A 19,377-nucleotide genomic window follows, 5' to 3' on the forward strand; every position below is an offset into this window, starting at 1 on the left:
TCTTAGTGCATCAATTCATATTCAGTATCACTCTGTACAAGTGATTTAACCTTAGTGTCAAAGCATGCTTCTGACTTTTTATTTGAAAGCTGTGAAGTTGGAAAGACCTTTCAAGCATAATACTCAGTTATTAACTTGAAACTACAGCTGTGAATACAAAAGGTATAAAAACATAAATATATAATAAATACCTCTGGCCGCTGGTTTGCTGCTCTCTCAGCTGAAGGAGCGATTCCTCATGCTCTCTCTCCTTACTCCTCAGCTGGTCCCTTAACATTTCTGCTGATCTCTCCATCTCTTCTATCTGAGCCCTCTGATTCTCTATCACATTCTCGCTGTACAGGAAAGAAATGAACTAATTACAGATAGTCAGTCATTTTCAACCTAGGGTTAGGGTTGTTATTATTATTAAATTATTTCTCTTATTATGAAATTTCAAATGACTGGTGAATGAAGAAATGTTCAGACATACAGATTACGGATCTCAGAGCGGGCCTCATCCAACAGACTATGCCCATAGCGTGGTAAGAGCCCAGGTGGTGGCCTACTGCTCATTTCCCCTTCCACATGTCTGGTTCCTACTGTTGAAATATTATTCTTGTCAGTGTCAAGTGTGTGGTAAAACATATTGCAGTAGGGTGCAGTGTACTTTACCTCCTCTTGGTGTTAGTGGCCGTTGTGATGGTGCAGGTGTGTCATCTCGAAGACTCTGTAGGCCAGTGTTGATACGAGACTGTATGTGGCTATAGGCCGTTGGTCTACGGCTCTGGGTCTGAAGTTGCTGCTTTGCCATTAACAGACGCTGCTTGAGTCCTTCATTTTGTTTCTCCAGCGCCTGGACTTTCTCCTGTAATTCTTCAATCATCTCTTCCATCTCAACATCCCGTCCTCCCACCATACGGCCTGCTGAAGACACCTGCTCCACCCGCTTACGGTCCTTCACCAAGCGGATCAATTTGGTGGCCATCCTGAATGTACAGGGAAAAAGAAAAACTACTCTTATTCGAGGGGTTTTATTTATTTATTATGAGTGTTTGTTGATTGCTCAGACACTGAGTAGTGTCTGTTTGCATTTGGGCAAATAAAAGCCTACTATTCATGAAAATAGAGACCCATGTGTATGCAACAAATGTCAAGAGTTAAAATGTGTGATCACACAGACTGCAAAGCACAGATTTGTAGCTGGAAAAAAGAGAAAGGCATGCTTCGATGCTTAATTCACTTGGTTTGTGCTGATCGTCATAAAAATACATTTCCTATCAGTAGCAAGCAGAAAGATCAATATTTCAAATCAATATTTGTGAATCAAGTGTAAACTGAACAAATAAGAGTATACCTCTTGATCTTGTCCTCCTGTTTATGAGCGTGTTGTTTGAGTAGGAGATTTTCCTCCTGCATGCGCAGGTATCTATCCTCCAGCTCCTCTCTGCTGACCTTGGCCACAGCTTGTCTGGCTCTGGCATTTTGCACGAGTAGTGACTCTATGAACACAATTCAATACCTTGATATTCCCACAGACAGAAATTCTGTGCTTTTGTGAGCTTAGTACATTGGACCAAAACAAAGCTTTCAGTTAATTTAATGTTATTACCTTTCTCCACAACTGGTATGCCTGCTGTGCTGAGATTTATAGTGATGTCTCTCTCAGGGTTGTCCCCAGCAGTGTAATCAGCTAGCATCAGGTTAGCCATGCTTCAGTTTGTTACAATCCTTTACAACCACTTCCACGCTGCAAAACAAAAAGACCTTGGCACATGAAATTATCTTAAATCTAGTGAATAGGACTGTTGTAAAAGGTCATAAGGTTATTTACGGAAACAAATAACCTTACACTATACTTTCCATTGTCCTTTAATGACAAAAAATTTTCGCTGTACAATATATGACCTTTTTTTGCAGTGCATCGTCCTTGCTTTGAGTTAACGTTACATTATTAGTGCAAGATATTGTACTAGAAGTTAGCATTTCAACTGTTAGAGAGAACGTGGGATAAACAGTCCTCCTGCAAGCCACGAGTAAAGGTAAATCACGAATAGCCTAGACTCCACTTAAATAAGTGCAATACTGAGCTCCTTATCATCTCGATTAGCTGTCCAGCTAACTGTATTTTGTTATCCTTAACACACTGTATGAATAAGGGTATGAAAAATTATTCTATCATTTCCAAGGCTGCTGATAACTGTAAATATGCTGTATGTCACCTGTACTCAATGCAGTGAATGATCATCAGAGACCTGTAGAGTGTGGGTGTTGGTACACACAGCCATACTCTCTCATCCATAGACTGTTACTAACAAACAACTCTCAGCTCCTAAACCACCGCCTCAAAGCATTGTGGGAAAAGTAGTTCAGGCGCAGCGGACAAAATCTGCCACAATAAAAGTCCAATTCATTCTACTGTACGTTAACCTATTTTAACTGAATACTAAAATATTTATCTAAACATTTTTATGATTTACAAAGTCAATTGTGTTATTGTTTTATTATTATTGTTGTTAACATTAGAACTAGCAGAAGCAATATGTTAGTTATTAGCTACCAACAGTAGTGTACAGTATTTGGAATGGTTTTTGATGACAGTATTGTTATACAAAAAATATTACTATGAATTTTTTATTGCTGTAAGTGTTTTTCTGTCACAAATGACAAATTTGTGATTACGCATGTTATTTTTTATTTATTTATTTATTTATTTATTTATTTATTTATTTATTTATATAATTTACGTTTAAATATTGAGACACACTTTACCATATTTTAGTTGACAGCATTTAACAGCATGTAACAGCTAAAATGTTCGAACTGAAATGCATTGAATTGCATTTAAAAAAGAAAAAAAATTAAAAATATATATATTTGCCGCATTTAACTTTTAAAAATGTTATAAGAATAAAAAATGAAAAATTAATAATGTTGAAGAACTCTCATTCAATGGACTAACCGTACGTAATAATTATAATTTACTGTGTTTTTTTGTAAGATTTTGATTTCGTGCTATAGAACTGTGCCATAGATAAATGATAGTCTTTTTATTGACCAAATTAGTTGACCTGTGCTTTCTTAAGGTGGTTATTTAGACAGCACTTTTCTGACGGATAGAGTGAACATGGCACAGTCACGGAATGACATTAAGAACGTGAAAAGTGGGCGGTCACAAGCCTTGTACGTATTTAGTATTCCGGTATATACTTACACTGAATATGAGCTCATCGCAGTCTCTTGGAGATCACGCTACGTCGACGTCGTAAAAAGAGTACGCAACTTGTAGCTGTCAGTCAAAGGGCATTTAAATGGCTACAGTATGCAGAAGTGTACAGTCTGCCGCACAGCTCTAGTATAACTTGATCCGGGCTTCATTTGAAGAACATAAATGCTGTATTTTACTGCTGTGTGTTGCATTCTGCAGCGGCTGGCTGTCTGTGCGAGAGCAGAAAGTGTAAGAGTGTAGAAGGTGTGTAGTTTACTCGCGACAAAAATGAACGAGGAGGAAGACTCTGTGCAGAAAACAAGGCTCGCTTTTGAAGAGCTGTGTCGAGCCCTGAATATGGACGAGGAGGCGAGTAACGGGGCATGGAGCAGCTACGAGAGTATCAGCAAAAATTACACTCTGGAGGTAAGACAACAAGACACTGCTGTTTACTCAATGTCTACTGCAGTTCACACACAACCGAGGTATCCGTCCGGTTCGACGTATAGACAATTTATGTATTTCAGATGTTTAGGGCCAAAAATGCCCAACGTTTCCGAGTTTAGTTATGTTTGTTTGTGTTAATAATGTTAAAAGAGCAGATTAAATTATGAGCTCAGCTTGGTTTTCCATCAGGCCTTATCTCTCTCAGCACATTGGGTCCAGCAGGTCTATATTTAAGGAAACTAACAGTGAAGAACATGGCACTCTCAACTCCGACAAATACGCATTTATTGGTCTCTCCAATAAACCTGTGACTTATAAAAGACACAGACGCTGATAAGTGCCTTATGTTTGTTCCAACACATTCTAATTTATTGATTATTTTCCCCTGGTTTATGTTCTTATATATATATATATATACATATATATATATATATAAATCTCCTTGAGAGCTAAGTGTGGTGCATCTTGGAATCTTGTTACTGTGTACAGTTCACCTGGTAATGACCCATGCCCCATGCTTTCTCTCTCTCTCTCTCTCTCTCTCTCTCTCTCTCTCTCTCTCTCTCTCTCTCTCTCTCTCTCTCTCCATCTCTTAGGGTAGTGAGTTGCACTGGTTGGCGTGTGCCCTGTATGTTTCCTGTAGGACAGCTGTGCCCACTGTAAGTAAAGGCACAGCTGAAGGGAACTATGTGTCTCTGACACGGATTCTGCGCTCTTCAGAGCAGAGGTCAGCAAACATGTTCAGAAGTGACAGCACAAGCCATTTCATTATTCATATTTGTGCAAAAATTCACCAATACACATTTAAATGTTTTTGCATATATTAACTTGTGTAGCAATGGTGTGATTAAGATGGTTTTAAGATCAGATCTGGAGTTAAGAGTTAAGTTTAAAACTGTAACATTTAAATTTTTTAGATCATGGGACACAAACATTATAACATATGTAATAAAATAGTATTACATGTGTATACTGTCCTCAGATGTTGTTTTCTGTGTCAAACCAATCAAGTACTTTCAGAGACCTAATTAGCTCCACAGAGCCTGGGAAGTAAGCTAGTTCTTATGAAAATGCTGATAGATTATGGATTAAAATCTGAAAAATAATATTTTGTTTGTTCAAATGCAAAATAAGTCCTGTACATTGCATATTCACAGGTATGTTTATAAAATGTTATTGTAGGGGGAAAATATATATTGACTTATAAAATGTATAAATAAAAACCTCATGAAACACTATGATTTTATTTTCTACAGCTTGATAGAGTTCTTTAGCAAAATGAAGAAATGGCAGGATATGGCAAACTTGCCAAAGGAATTCCGGCAGAGCACGGACAAACTGGAGAGGAACTTCACTGTGACAGCTGTAATTTTTAAGAAATACGTTCCCATTTTCAAAGACATATTTAAAACCCCTTCTGAAGAACCACCTAGAGCTCACAGAAGCAGGAAACAGAGGTAGGTTCTTAGTGTACATCTGAACTTAGTAATCTTTAATCCATTTTTATGGTCTGAAAAAATGTGACTTTTATTCACATTAAACATTATGAAACAGGAAAAGTCAGAGGTCACATATAATAGATAGTAATTGTAGTAAATCTTTCTTATAATAGCAATATAACATTATTTGTATTTATGTAAAAGTTGGTTTATACAGCAATACGTTTCTTCTACCTGATATAAGACCTTGTGCATATTTCATAAATAATTTTTTAAATTAAACAGGTTATTTTGTTCTCTCTGTCCTGATGAATTCTCTCCCTGCATGAATTCAGTCTTTCTCTTTATAAAGAGTTTGAGTTGAATACTTTTTTGGTGTTTATGTGTATCCTCAGGCGGCATCCCTGCACTGTGGCGGAGATGTTCCACTTCTGCTGGGTCCTGTTTGTACATGCTAAAGGTGAGGAACAAAGCTACTGGAGCTGTGCCTATCCTCTGAAAAAGAATTAATGCATTGTATGTAGTTAATTTAAATTTGTGCATTATTTTCACAGAAATTACCATAATTTTTACAGAAATAAAATGTTATTAACACAAATGCATGTGTCAAAAGTGTGTCAAGTGAAAGACAAAATTGCAGTGGTGTGATATATTTTATTTATATGTAGGTGATGTACACATTTTAAAGAAATAAATTTTGTGCTAAATATGTTTAGTATTTTCAGCTTGCAACTGCGGAAATAGCTTTTGCGTTTTTCACTTTTAAGAATAAATATTTCTAAGACCATTTTCTGCAGCATTATATGAGTACCTTAATGAATAATTACAATTAAAACCCTCATAATGCATGTTTCTTACTGCTTTTCTAGAGAAATAAGAGACAAAACCTCACATTAAGTTTATAACTGAAGAGACATTCACATTTGACTTTTTTTTTTGGCTGCTATGTATATCACCATGTATGACATACTAAGAGTTAAAGACTTAAAGTAAAATTATGGGTACAGTTCAGAAAACTGCTCTAATGATGAAATGCAAGGCAACTGATTAAGCTAATGTTCACTGGATTAGTTTCTCTGTTCAAATCTGAAAGGCTAAGTGGGTCATTAGCTATGGAGTGGCTTGAGCTTGGGGATTGTTTCTATATGCTGACAAAAATTAGGGCTTGGTCACATGACCACCGATCATTATTAAGGCCTGTACAGACTTGTCTGCATCAGCTAGGAGCCAGTGGGGGCACACACATGCACTGACTTACTGTGCTGATATATTTTTTTTTGCCTTCTTTGCACTGTTAGCATTCATTTAAAATGGGCTCTTGAGGATTGTGTAAGAGTTGGACAAATGTTCCTTTGCAGGCCTTCATAAGCACTTTTTTAAATAAAAACTATTTAAAGTGTTTGGAAATATTAGACAGTTTGACGCAATAAACCAGCAAAGGTTAAAAAATATATTTATTGGTGCATACAACCATAAAGATAAAAAAGCTTGACTCCTACTCATATATGAAAGCCAAAACATGAAAATTGTCAGGTTTTAATGTACAGACTGTACAGTTACTGTGCTTCTTCATCATCAGAAAAAGCCTCAACAGACAAAAGATTTTTCATAATTTTCTTTGACCATTTTTTTAGAAGTTAGGAATCAAGTTCAGCCTTCAAAACCGGTTGCATTTGCTCCTGCTTGCTTTTCATGAACAAACTAAGGTTGAGGTTTACATTTTCAGAACTAAAATGCATGTGAGGTCCCAGTTTCTAGAGGTACCTCAAATTCCAGTATTAGAAAGTATACCTTAATTTAAAAATCTCCTATTTTATATATTTTACTAATACTATATTTATAATACTTTTTAATATACAAATGTAAATAAATGGTACTCTGAATTTGCACAGTTCTACTGTAGGTGTAGGATGTTGCAGAACAATGGGAGTTTGACAGCTGCGTGCCTTGGTTGTATTTAAAGAGAGTGCAGAGCAAAAGCTGCAGGGAGAAAAAAAAGCACACCGACTGAGACAATTATTTCCGGGCATTTGCAGCATGCACTGCTTATCATAGCAACCAGTGGAGATGACAAGTCAGGACTTGTCTGTGTTTGAGTAGCCTATGGTCTGCTGCAGTGCTAGTGGGATGGCTCTTTCCCTTTTTCCCTCCGTACTTCATATAGTTAAAATCTCCCTCATTGTGCTGTCATGGTGTATAAAGTGTTCTAAGGCTAGCTTCAGAGTACACGTTTTTGCTTTGCTTGTGGACTCCATTGAGGATCTTGTAAGTACAGTACATCCTGTATTTTTGAACTTGAATGTGAATTTGACTTGTTAATAAGACCTCATAGCAAACATTTATTGCAAACATTTTCCATTAAATTTTCATATCAGCACTAAGATTTTTTTTTTGTATTATTATCACTTCATTATGCAGTTACATTATTCATTTAGTATCCTGTATGTAACATTATGTGGTAACTGTTGTGAAACTAATATGCAGCTAAGCATTTACAGGAGTTAAGAATGTGCATTTAAGTATAAATAAAGTATATAAAAATGTAGTTACATTAAAGCTGTTTTCAGTTTGTTAAAGTGTACAGCATGTATATAGAATGGTTGTCATATTGCTCTATTTTGTAGTTTGCATGCTTGTTTCAAGTATAATCCATCTGCCTTTTAAAAGTATGGAGTCTGAGGAGTGTGTCCAACATGCTTGAAAATGCTGAGAGAGATAGAGGAGGCTTTCTAGTCTAAATGATGCTCTTTTACACTGCTAACACCCTGGCAATCGTTGTCTGGATTCTGTAGCTATGCCCAATGTGTGGGTTCCTCTTCGAATTGATTAAACAGGAAGGAATAAATCTACAGTGCAGCTCCCAATAGTGCAGCTTTCTGCTCTGCAGACTTTTCCTGTTGTTGTGAGTGGATCTGGGCTGCTCTCTGGCTGATTTACAGTTTGTGCTTGGTGTGGTATAGCTGTTTTGAAGCATATTTCAGTTCATGGTGGCAGGGCCTAAAGTGAGGCCAGGCCATATGGTGGCTGGTAGAATTGTGCTATTGATGGAAAGGTTTATAAAAATATAAAATAAATAAATAAATAAATAAAGACATGGGTGAAGTAAGTCATGTTCCTTGACTGCACCTTGATCAAATATAAAGAAAACAAATTGTCATCACTACTAATGCTGTAGTAAAATTATAGATCCAAATAACATACATGCGTTTGCCATTCTTCAGTATATAAGATATCTAACTTTTGAGTTGCCTATTAGTAATTACATCAAATGCACACGTCATACTTGTACATCATTTCCTAATTGACACATTTTATTTGTAGATTGTTAGTAATTAAATGTTAGTGTAATACTGTGTTTCTAGTAGAAATATTACTGGAATCAAGCCAATACATTGCTTCTTTTAGTGAACATTCTTTCATTGGTAAATTTATTCATTTTTGTAATTTTACTGCTTTTGTCCATTACCGGGAACATCAACGACCATTCGCAACAAAGCACAACCATTATGGAATATAGAATGAGTGATGTGGATTTTTTTAATTACCTTTATTTTTGTATCACAGTTTATAGTGTTAGTTTATATTTTTCTCTTCACTTCCCTCTCACTGTCTGTGTCTCTCTGTTATTACTCTCTGCAGGAAACTTTCCCATGATCAGCGATGACCTTGTGAATTCCTATCACCTGTTGCTGTGTGCACTTGACCTGGTCTACTGTAATTCTCTCTTATGTTCCAACCGCAAAGATCTACTCAACCCTTCATTTAAAGGTAACCTCTGGACAAATGACAAACAAACTCTAAATACAGCCAATGAAAATACAACCCTGACTTTAAAAACAGTAGACAGTAAACATTTAATTATTTTTCTTCTGATTTTAAAAGTTATCATTAGAAGCTTCTAGTATGTCTTTTTATTTTCTAAGACGAGTTTGTGTATGTGCAGGTCTTCCGGAAGACTTTAACAGTAAGGACTATAAGCCCAGTGGTCCTGCCTGCTTCATAGAGCAGCTGTGTGAACTGCATGATGGTTTGGTGCTGGAGGCCAAAGGAGTGAAAGAGCACTTCTGGAAGCCCTTCATAAAGAGACTGTTTGAACGCAAAGTGAGTGAACATACTAAATACATTATTAATAATCACATATATTACAAATAATCCTGATTGGTGCAGATAATCTAATAACCTGCAGTTAGTGCAAATTTAACACCTCAATTTTATGCTTAAGGAAACCTGCCCATTCTGAATTTTTTCTGGGTGTCTACAAATATTTGGGTATATATTGTGTTGTACATTATAAACACTTTCTTACTTTTGGTTTGCTACTTATTTACAGATATTAAAGGGGAAAGAAGAAACATTGACAGGGTTTTTAGATCCTGTTTATTTTGGAGACTGTCTGTAAGTGTCTGAAAATTTCAAATGGAAAACAGACTTGTAATACACACTAGTGCCTTGTTTTTAGACAAATGTATCATTAAGCTAACTTTGAAGTTTTTACCATAGGTTCTAAGAAATGCACAGTGCTTATAGCATATCTGTGTTCTTTAATCCAACCTCTGTGTGTGTGTGTGCGTATGTGTGTGTGTGTGTGTATCTTTCAGTGCATCTCTGAACCGAGTATATGAGGAGCATGTTCTGTCATCAGGTGCTCTGGATGAAAGAATATTCCTAGGAGAAGGAGCAGATATTGGTACACCAGGACCATGCCTGTGTGAGGCAACAGAAAACCAAGAGCGTCCTGCCACCCTTCTCTATAGTTCTCTAACTGTAAGACTACACAAATATTTCATCACTACACCCATTACAACATCTAGTTAATACATACATACATAGGTAAACACTAATTTCAAGAATTTTTAGATTGAGAAATCTAATTTTAACACTTGGGCATCTTCATTTACCATTATTATAATAGCATGTAAATAAACATCTATATCCGTTATTATTTATATTTTTCAAAGATGTAAGGCTGGGCTAAATTGCATTTTATTTATTTGTTACTGGACAAATACTTGAGGTTGTATTTTCTTTAATTACGCATTAGCAACAAGTGGCAATTGATAGGGTTCATTCAAATACACTAGTTTGAAAGAAAAAGGCCTAATATGCAAGCCTTCTCATGGACAGAAAATAGTTAATTACCTAGAAAAATGTTTGTAGTTGCAACGTGTGCTGATGAAGTGTGCACAGTCCTTTTACAATTAAGCAGGCTTATACATACAAATAGTAATAAATAATTTTCAATGTCCATTTAAAAGTAAATTACTGCTATCACATTAAACCATAATATTTGGCCACAAGATAGAGATGTTAAATTATTACATTTAACTATTTTTAATTAATATTGCTGTTCAGTTATACCCCTTTTGGATATAAATGCAGCCACAGACATTTTAAGAGCAAACTCCCTATGAAATCTGGCAGATATTTAGGAAGTGCCCCAATGGACATACCATTTGGGTTCTTGATGATTAGACCTTGTTAAGGCTGAAATCCTATTGGCCAATGACTGTCACAATTTTGCCTGTATCAAATTGTCCTTCATTTTCCACTTATAGCCTTGCCCACAGAAGCAGCATGGCAAGATTCAGCTTGTCATTGTGGATACTGAAATATACATTTCTAGCTATTATAGGGCCCCCATTATGAATTTTCATGCCTACAATGACATGCTACCTCAAAACACAGTCCCACAGTCAAATGTCATATTTTATTCAATTTGAGTGAAGTATGAAGGAGATACAATAAAACATGCAATAAGCCAGAGAGATTCATTTGCATGTTGTGACCATGTTGAATCAAAATTTCAACATTTGTTTTATAATTATTTAGTTATTATAAGACTCCTGTGAATGTTTTGTTCCCAAACTCAAGAAAACTAAATGAAAACCCACAAAGTATTCTGCAAAAGTAGGTTCTGCAAATAATGCAAATTAACAATCTAAGTGGGAGGAAATTAGTGGTTCTATGTACTTTTTTCATTTGTTAAGACCCAAGGAATCGGGGCAAAAAGATTTTTTCTCTACAACCTATGGCATGGAACAACCTTTAATTAAAGTTTTTTCTTTTGTTGTAGCCCCCCCTTGAGGATCATATGGCTAGCACTTTGTGCTCAAACCCCTAATTATGCACAGTCACATAAGATTTACAAAGTATTAATGAGTAGAAATCTGGAATGACAGTTGAGCCTTTTTAGCAGAATTTACACAGTTTATTGAAAAAATAACATCATACTTTGTCTTTTGAAGATTCTACCTTTAATTATGTACATTGTTCAATATTATACTTTCTATTAACTGCATGGTGAATGTGTATTCTTTTATAGTTAGATTACATTATGATTGTGTTAAAATGTATTTAATCTGTACATTTTTTTGCACAGTCATCTGCTCTGAAGGTGTCCACTCCACTGACAGGCCGATCATACGTACAGGAGAGTGGTGGCAATACTCCAGTTTCCATGGCGATGCAGGGAGTTGGACGTCTCCATAGCCTCTTGGCTGGACTCAAGCACAGACCAAGCCTGAAACTTAGAGAAATATTCAAGTAATACACACAACTCTAACCTGCATTCAGTATTGCACATTATAAAAGACCCAATGAGGACTTGCCATATAAATGTCAGACCTTCAATAACTACTTTTGTATTTAGACAAAGTAAAGTATATATTGATACCTTGTTGTTAGTCAAAGAGCCTGACATGGTATTTTGGCAACTGCTGACTGGGATTTTAACTGTATTAGGGACTATGCAATGTTAAAGGTCTAAAATTTAGGTTGTGTTTCTAAACTGGGGAACACAGGACCTGTGTACGGGACCCAAGTGAGGCTATTACAGCCAGGCTCAGGCAGATGTCAGACACTTTCCTCGTGAACTATGAAGCCAAAGAAGAGGAGAATGGAGGTCTGGCAAGAGGTATGAGACTTAAACAAGTTTCATCACACTATGTTACCAAAAGTAGACACATATTTGGACTTGTTCAAATATGTGAATATATTATCAGTGAAATCTTTTGACAGTTTTACAGCATCATGGTAGTTTATAGATAGATTTGTATTGAGTATACGCTATCATTCAAAAGTTAGGAACACAATTTTCAATAATATAAAATGAGTATGGTAGCATATAAACAATTTCTTTACAGATATAGCTGTGAAATACTTTTGCCTAGCGGAGGCGCTGTACTATAAAACCCTGGAGGGAATCGTTGACCAGGAGAAGAGAAGGCTTGGTGACAGTGACATCTCTGTGAGAAACTTTACACACTTTCATTTTTTCATGAAAGCATATAGTTGTTCATTACCTTATTCCCATTTATGTCCATTTTTCATTTTCATTTATATAATTACAATTTGAATATTCAGTTAATGGTACACAGCACAATCTGATTGGAATTTTCTTTCCAGTGTATTCTAGAGCAAGACATGTTCCATCGCTCTCTGATAGCCTGTTGCTTGGAGATTGTGATTTTTTCCTACCGCCCACCTGGCGAGTTTCAGAAGGTGCTGCAAGTCTTCGACATCCCCCCATATCACTTCTATAAGGTAACTAAAAGTTAATGTAGCAAAATGAATCCTGACCTGTTTTCATATGCTTTCATAATTGCAGTACTGTGAATGAAACTGGCATAAACCCTTCCTTCCTTACTCCCTTGCTCCTTTTCAGGTGATTGAGGTGCTGGTTCGGGCAGAGGAGGGACTTTTCAGAGAGGTGGTGAAGCATCTAAATCATGTGGAGGAGCAGGTGTTGGAGAGCCTGGCCTGGAAAGAGACTTCCCCACTCTGGGACAGCATCAAAGCAGCCAAGAACCATGTGCCTTCCTGCCAGGAGGTCTAACACAACACCTGCTTCTTACCACATTCATTAACATCTTAACCCTTAGATATCTGCAGTAGTTACTGCATTGTTATCCATTACTGCATGTAATAAAATGAATGAAAAAGTTATTTAATATATTGTATTTACATTCAGTTAAAATGCACCGTTTACAGGACCTAATCATATTGGTTGCCTTGACACAAAATCTTTGCCCATGACAAATAATTTTATAAGATATATTTTAAGGGCCACTATCACATCGGTATCAATTTGTGTATCTGAAAATATAAAGTAAGTAAGTGTGTCTATGGTTGCAAAATTCTGGGAATTTTCAAATTTGGGAAATTTAACATGGGAATTAATGGAAATTAATGGGAATAAAATGGGAATTTTCAAACTTTTGATTGTTCAGTGAAAGAATTATTATTTATAAAGTTCTGCTTGCAGCTAACTATATGTCATAGTTATTGTTTGTATTATTATGCCTTCATGTATGCTGTTAACAAAAAAACAGTACATTGATCATAGTGTATGATATAGTTCCTTTAAATTATCCAATATTTCCTATTAGAATATGTGGGTGTGAGTGTTACCCTGTGAAGGACTGGTGCCCTCTCCAGGGTGTGTTCCTGCCTTGTGCCCAATGATTCCAGGTAGGCTCTGGACCCACCGCGACCCTGAACTGGATAAGCGGTTACAGATAATGAATGAATTAATATTTCCTATTAATTCCAATAAATTCCCATAAATTCCCAAAGTTCCCAAAATTTCCATGGAAAGTTAATTTTGGAATATATCCAAAGGTCCAGAGCTAAAGTTCCCATGAAAATTTACTTGTAATTTACTGGAAATTTATCAGAAACTTTTCACCCTTTGCAACCCTATGTGTGTCTGTGTTTGTAATAGGTAATGCCTCCACAGTATTTGGAGGATGGATCTGGTAGCCGCCCTCAGAGCCCCAAAATCAATGAACTGAGTACACACACATCAGGAGCAGGAAAAGGTAAAGGGGAGTAATTAAATTAAGAATCATAACCACAGTCAATCACAGCCAAAATACAATATCAAAGTGGGTGAGAAGCTTTAAACAAGCACTTTTGTGATACTGAATTTTATAACATCTAATGAGTGTTTTTTTTTTCGTACCCAAGGAGTGTTCCCCTCTTCCACTCCTCTCCACGAGCGCTACAGCTCCCCACCAACAGGTCCAGCACGCAGACGCCTCTTTGTGGACTCAGACACAACCTCTGAACCCTCTGTGTCCGGCAGGGTCACCCAGCCATCCCTGGTCAGCACTATACCTGCAGGCCAGACTGTGGTCACAATGGCAACAGCTACTGTTACCGCAAACAATGGTCAGACGGTTACCATACCAGTGCAAGGTGACATGAACTACTACATGCAGTTCTGGATAGATCTTTGTAAATATTTGAATATAAAGTGCATTATCGTAAACCAGAAAATCATAGTTAATCAAATTTACATAAATTAACAGTGAAAGCTGTGAGACCCATGTTGCGAACAAACACAAGAATCCAAAATTGTCAGCTAAATTTTTTCTGTAAATACAACCCTAAAATGCCTTTCATCCCATTCCAGTTGCTTCAAAGTCTTCATTTAAGACACACAACAGTGTATATCCTTAAAATGTGGTATTGTTTTGAACAGTGAATTAAAGTTGCATTCTTTCTTCCCCCCTGCAGGGATAGCCAATGAGAATGGGGGCATTACATTTATCCCTGTACAAGTGAGTGTGTCGGGGCAGAGTGGTGCAGGGCTACAGCCTTTAACTGCACAGGCACTAACCGGCACACTGAACACACAACAACTGACATCCACCACACCTACCAGCCCTGCTCACAACAGTCCTACTGCAGGAAAACAGAGCAAGAAGACTTCTCGTCAGGCAACACCTCCAAACAGAGCACAACGAACAGGCTCTCTGAGTTTGTTCTTCCGTAAGGTGTGCAAAGCCACACTCTCTGTCTCTCTCTCTCTCTCTCTCTCTCTCTCTCTCTCTCTCTCTCTCTATATATATATATATATATATATATATATATATATATATATATACTCTTCTGTAAATAACCTTCTTGCTGTGCTGCTTGTTAGGTGTATCACCTGGCAAGTGTGCGTCTCCAGGACCTATGTGTGAAACTGGACATCAGCACAGAACTGCGTAGGAAAATTTGGACATGCTTTGAGTACTCGCTTGTGCACTGCACTGAAATAATGATGAATCGCCACCTTGATCAGCTGCTCATGTGTGCCATCTATGTCATGTCTAAGGTAAACTCAATAAATTAACTATGGGGTTGTTCGCTGATACACCGGCAGCAAAGTCTTGTCTGTCTCATATTTCCAAATTTCTGAGGTTGTGGGTTTGTGCCCTGTCTGTGGTGACTGTCTGTGAGGTGTATTCTTCCTGTGTATGCATAGGTTTCCTCAGAATGTTCTGTTTTCATTGCACAGTCCAAAACCACACTTTGATAGGATTGGCCAGCTGGGTAATATGTCTGTATGAGAGGAGAGGAGAGGAGAAAAGCATACCCCGAGTCACTCTTGTGCTTGTGTGTTTTAGGTGACCAAAGAGGACAAATCCTTCCAGAACATTATGAAGTGTTACAGGTCTCAGCCTCAGGCCAGCAGTAGTGTAAGTACAGCAGCTCTGCAGAAGTGAACAAACTCTGTAAATACTGATGATCACAATTTCAATAAAATAAAAATCTATTTTAATTTCCAGGTGTACAGAAGTGTTCTAATATCAGGAAGAAAGAGACGCCACTCAGGCAACAGTGAAAACAACAGACAACTCTCTGAGGGAGGACATGAACCAGGTAACTTTCTGACAACAGCAAGAAGAGAGTGTCGCCTGTAGAGATATTCATTTAATGTGTACAGCCTTGTTTGGTGAAAAGAAAAAACTCTAAAAGCCTTTCCATTTAAAACATGCATTTCTGTCATGTTTGGAACTTGAATAAATGAAAAAGTACACTGCTTACCCTCCCTACTCCCTACTTTTGAGAACATAAAGAGTGTATTGATTTAGATTTTTTACATCTTTCCCAGCAGCAAGCAGTGGTGACAGTAGTCCCATGTCCATGCGCTCTAGTAGCACTCTGCCTGTTCCTCAGCCCAGTAGTGCCCCGTCTACGCCCACCCACGCACCCGGTGCCCACCTGGAGCAAGAGGAGGAGGAGCGGGGTGACCTGATCCGCTTCTACAATCATGTCTACATTAGACAGATCAAACATTTTGCCCTGCGTTACTCCCCCAACTCACCAAAAGCTGGGGTGAGTCCTGAAGCTTGCTTAAGAGATGCAAAATATTTATTTGTTCATGTAGTGATCAAGATTCATTAAGATATTATCTTAATATATCACAAAACACAAAAGTATACAAAAATTAGGCAACAGTACAGAAAAAGACCCTTCAACTTTCTGTTATATTTGTTAGTTTCAATGTGTTTTTGAGGGTTAAATTACTGTTGTTTGAGTTTATCAAACAGAACTTTAATCGTCATGATTAAGAGACACAAAAATGTTAAAACATACCATTAGATCCATTAGAGAACTTAAACCAAATCAGTTTATGTAGAGAAATTAAAATGTGGCGACTGGTCATTAGTGACTCAAGGTTTCAATTTAAGTGTCAGTTCTAAGTAATGTGATCTGATGTTTGAATGTTTGCAGATCGAGACTTTACCTCTCTGTCCGTATCCCTTGCTCCGGATTAGCTCTCCACGGCGAGTTCTCCTTTCACAAAACCACTCCATCTACATCTCTCCCCACAAGAGCGGCAGTCCTATCACCCCAAGAGACAAGATTTTCTACTACATCAGCTCCAGCCCCTCCAATGTAAAGCAATACACACACACACACATGTGCGCACGCACACACACACACACACACAGATATGCATATATACATACTGTACATAAATACATTTTTGCCCCATGAAAAGTGTGTAAGTGCTTTCATGTAACCTGTACCAAACTCACTTTTGAGGAAGTCTAATATTTGCAGTTACAATTCAATACCTGTCTGTTCTAATCATTCCTTTGCTATATTAAATCGGCAGTGCTGCTGATAAAGATTAACATATGCATGCAATGTGTCAAATGCACTCACTCTCTCAATCACTCACTCACATTTAAAATAATATTCCAGAAATCGTGGCATTTCACTGCTTTGCAGACACAGTAGCTGCATCTCAAAATCAGGTCTCACAAGGACTGATCCCCAGAAGGACAGTCCTCTGAAAACTCCAACTGAGTATCCTTCTCTCTCAAATGGAAAGGTCTTTTAATGCTATATGGTAAGGTCACAGAAAGGTCCTGCCTCAACCAGCTATGGCACCAAACTAAAAATAAAAACTTGTTTCTGTTTCACTGAGAACATTGTATATTCAAAATTATATGTTTTTAAGACAAACTCCAGTTTCCAAATCTCTCAGAAAGAACCTGCATTTCTTGTAAGAATATGAAGGACAGTTTTTTGGAGCTTGGGTCTTTAGTGATGTAACAACTGAGAAATGCAGCCTAGGCTTCAGAATGCATCAAAAGCATCTTTGTTCAAGCGGAAATGTAGGTTTTGACATGGAAATACACTGTGGTATCTTACAATCCTAAATTCACATGTTACTAAGATTTAACAAGCAAACACATGTTTAGAGCTCAGATAAACAGTTTTCTTGATTAACCTAAGACACAGTACTGGGTTCAAGCATGTAGTGTTCATTGACCTTACACTTGTGTTGTGTGATGGGAGAGTAAACCTGGTTTGATTTTATTTAAATTTGCCTCGTCCCTGTTCTTTTATTGCAGCGTCTGCAGGAGATTAACAGCATGATCCGCACTGGAGAAACCCCCACTAAGAAACGCTGTATGGCTCTGGAGGAGGAGCAGCAGTCTCCTGCTAAGAGGCTCTGTCAGGAGAACCAGACTGCACTCCTCCGCCGCCTGCAGGATGTAGCCAATGATCGCAACTCCTCCCATTAATGCAGAGTCCTGCAAGTCCAGCTATGAAGATAAATTATTAAAGAAATCAGTGACAGGTCAAACTCGTGAAGGAAAATATTCAGGCTCTGACAGCAAAAAGAATGATTGATTGTAAATACACATACACAAATAATAAATGGTGAATATACATCTTCTGACATCTACACGCATCCCTGGTCAACAGCCCACCCCTGCAAGAGATTTTAGAAGAGTTTTATGTTTTAAAAAGCTGTCATGTCAAATTACACCCATTTAGTTGCATCAACAAAATAAGCCCTGTTTTCATATCAATTCTGAGTTTCACTATTTCAAACCAGAACCACACAGGGGCTTATAGTAAGCAAATTTTATATACATTCTCTCAAAACATGCAGTGATGTGTTTTACAATAATGTTATAAATGGTGCACTTAAAGCATTTGGCAAATTATATGCATCGCTTGACATTGTACTTTTTTTAAGAAGTATTTTCTTAAAATATTTTATAATGTAAAATGACCTGAGTTCATGATTGTGAACTCTTTTATATGCTGCACTGTGTTTACTGTCTTTTCTATGTACGTATGAGTGAGTTATATTGCTAATATATTTATTAGTTAGAAAGATGCCAACTAGAGAAACCAGCACCTAATCATGTTAATAGTAAACGCTGTATTTCACTTTAAAGCAATATTTATTATCTCTCCATTGTGCATGTGTTCTTTCTTTCATCTTCCTTTTTACTGCTTGTTATTTTCATGGCATTTCTGCACTGTGACATCAAAGCAATCCACATGCATCTTTTTAAAGAATAAGCTCATTTTATTATTGTAAAAGTGCCTTTTCTCCATTTACCTATCTGAATTGTATCTGTGCTTAACATAGAGTTATTTACGTGAGTTCCCCAAAATGGCATTGAATAAATGAGAGAAAACAGATTGACCAATGAGATGGGCTTTAGCTTTCTTTCTCTTTTTTTTTTCTAAGTACAACCCGTTCCAAAATGTTTGGACAATAGGTGAAATGAAAGCATGATAAAAAGAAAAAACAGGGATGTGTGAATTTGCTTTGACCTTGTATTCATACAAAAACAGTGCACAGACAAAATATTTAAAGTATTAATTTATCAGCAATGCAACGAAACTAGATATATGAGTTGCTAAATTACGATTGCATATAATTAAATGATTACATATAACGAAGGCTCAGTAGAGCTGACGATTAGAGTAACTGAAAAGAAAACGTATTTCAGAACTAAACCAGCTTGTTCCTACAGATCCCAGATATATGTAACATACTGGTAAACATAGGGTGACCAGACGTGCTCTTTTACGCGGACATTTCCTGTTCTTAGACTTTAAAAAATGTCCGCTCGGAATTTCACAAACTAGTCCCGCCCTCCCCTACTCCGTTTGGTTCGCTTGAGTCAGAAGGGGGCGTGGTGAAGTAGCCTAAAACCTTCTGATTGGACGGTCTGAGTGTAGAGGTACCGTTATTGGTCAATAATCTTC

At 37.1% G+C, this 19,377-nt stretch overlaps 2 protein-coding genes across 6 annotated transcripts in view; one reads left to right on the forward strand and one right to left on the reverse strand.

Annotated features, from left to right (window-relative positions):
• Positions 1-2,331, reverse strand: part of rpgrip1l (RPGRIP1 like) — a 34,003-nt gene extending 31,672 nt beyond the window's left edge. For all 3 annotated transcript variants that reach the window (XM_066669018.1, XM_066669017.1, XM_066669019.1), the window contains exons 1-6: positions 2,202-2,331; positions 1,592-1,729; positions 1,337-1,481; positions 655-968; positions 473-581; positions 192-335 (exon numbers count right to left, since the gene is read on the reverse strand). In XM_066669018.1, coding sequence (XP_066525115.1) covers positions 192-335; positions 473-581; positions 655-968; positions 1,337-1,481; positions 1,592-1,691 — 812 coding nt within the window. In that variant the 5' untranslated portion in view covers positions 1,692-1,729; positions 2,202-2,331. The remainder of the gene's footprint in view (positions 1-191; positions 336-472; positions 582-654; positions 969-1,336; positions 1,482-1,591; positions 1,730-2,201) is intronic.
• A 991-nt stretch (positions 2,332-3,322) lies between these two features.
• Positions 3,323-18,804, forward strand: rbl2 (retinoblastoma-like 2 (p130)). 3 transcript variants are annotated; one of them, XM_066668003.1, is made up of 22 exons: positions 3,323-3,613; positions 4,231-4,361; positions 4,891-5,091; positions 5,469-5,533; positions 8,713-8,841; positions 9,017-9,174; positions 9,404-9,468; positions 9,672-9,837; positions 11,453-11,616; positions 11,874-11,986; positions 12,216-12,319; positions 12,478-12,615; positions 12,737-12,901; positions 13,796-13,892; positions 14,041-14,271; positions 14,593-14,852; positions 15,002-15,178; positions 15,471-15,542; positions 15,633-15,726; positions 15,959-16,182; positions 16,582-16,746; positions 17,715-18,804. In XM_066668003.1, exons 1-22 carry the CDS (start codon positions 3,476-3,478, stop codon positions 17,886-17,888), a joined length of 3,231 nt encoding a protein of 1,076 aa, XP_066524100.1. In that variant the 5' UTR covers positions 3,323-3,475; the 3' UTR covers positions 17,889-18,804. The 3 variants fall into 3 exon arrangements, with proteins under 3 accessions (XP_066524100.1, XP_066524101.1, XP_066524102.1); XM_066668004.1 differs by having other exon boundaries at positions 15,962-16,182; XM_066668005.1 differs by having other exon boundaries at positions 11,468-11,616.
• Positions 18,805-19,377: the final 573 nt, after the last annotated feature.

Source organism: Hoplias malabaricus, chromosome 4 (genome assembly GCF_029633855.1).
Source record: "Hoplias malabaricus isolate fHopMal1 chromosome 4, fHopMal1.hap1, whole genome shotgun sequence".
NCBI lineage: Eukaryota > Metazoa > Chordata > Actinopteri > Characiformes > Erythrinidae > Hoplias > Hoplias malabaricus.

Bases quoted from the DNA above. Each gene is read 5' to 3' on its own strand.
- rbl2 (XM_066668003.1), top strand. From the start codon at position 3,476: ATGAACGAGGAGGAAGACTCTGTGCAGAAAACAAGGCTCGCTTTTGAA. The intron at 15,727-15,958 runs GTAACTTTCTGA...CATCTTTCCCAG, and splicing joins TGAGGGAGGACATGAACCAG to CAGCAAGCAGTGGTGACAGT. The intron at 16,747-17,714 runs GTAAAGCAATAC...CTTTTATTGCAG, and splicing joins TCAGCTCCAGCCCCTCCAAT to CGTCTGCAGGAGATTAACAG.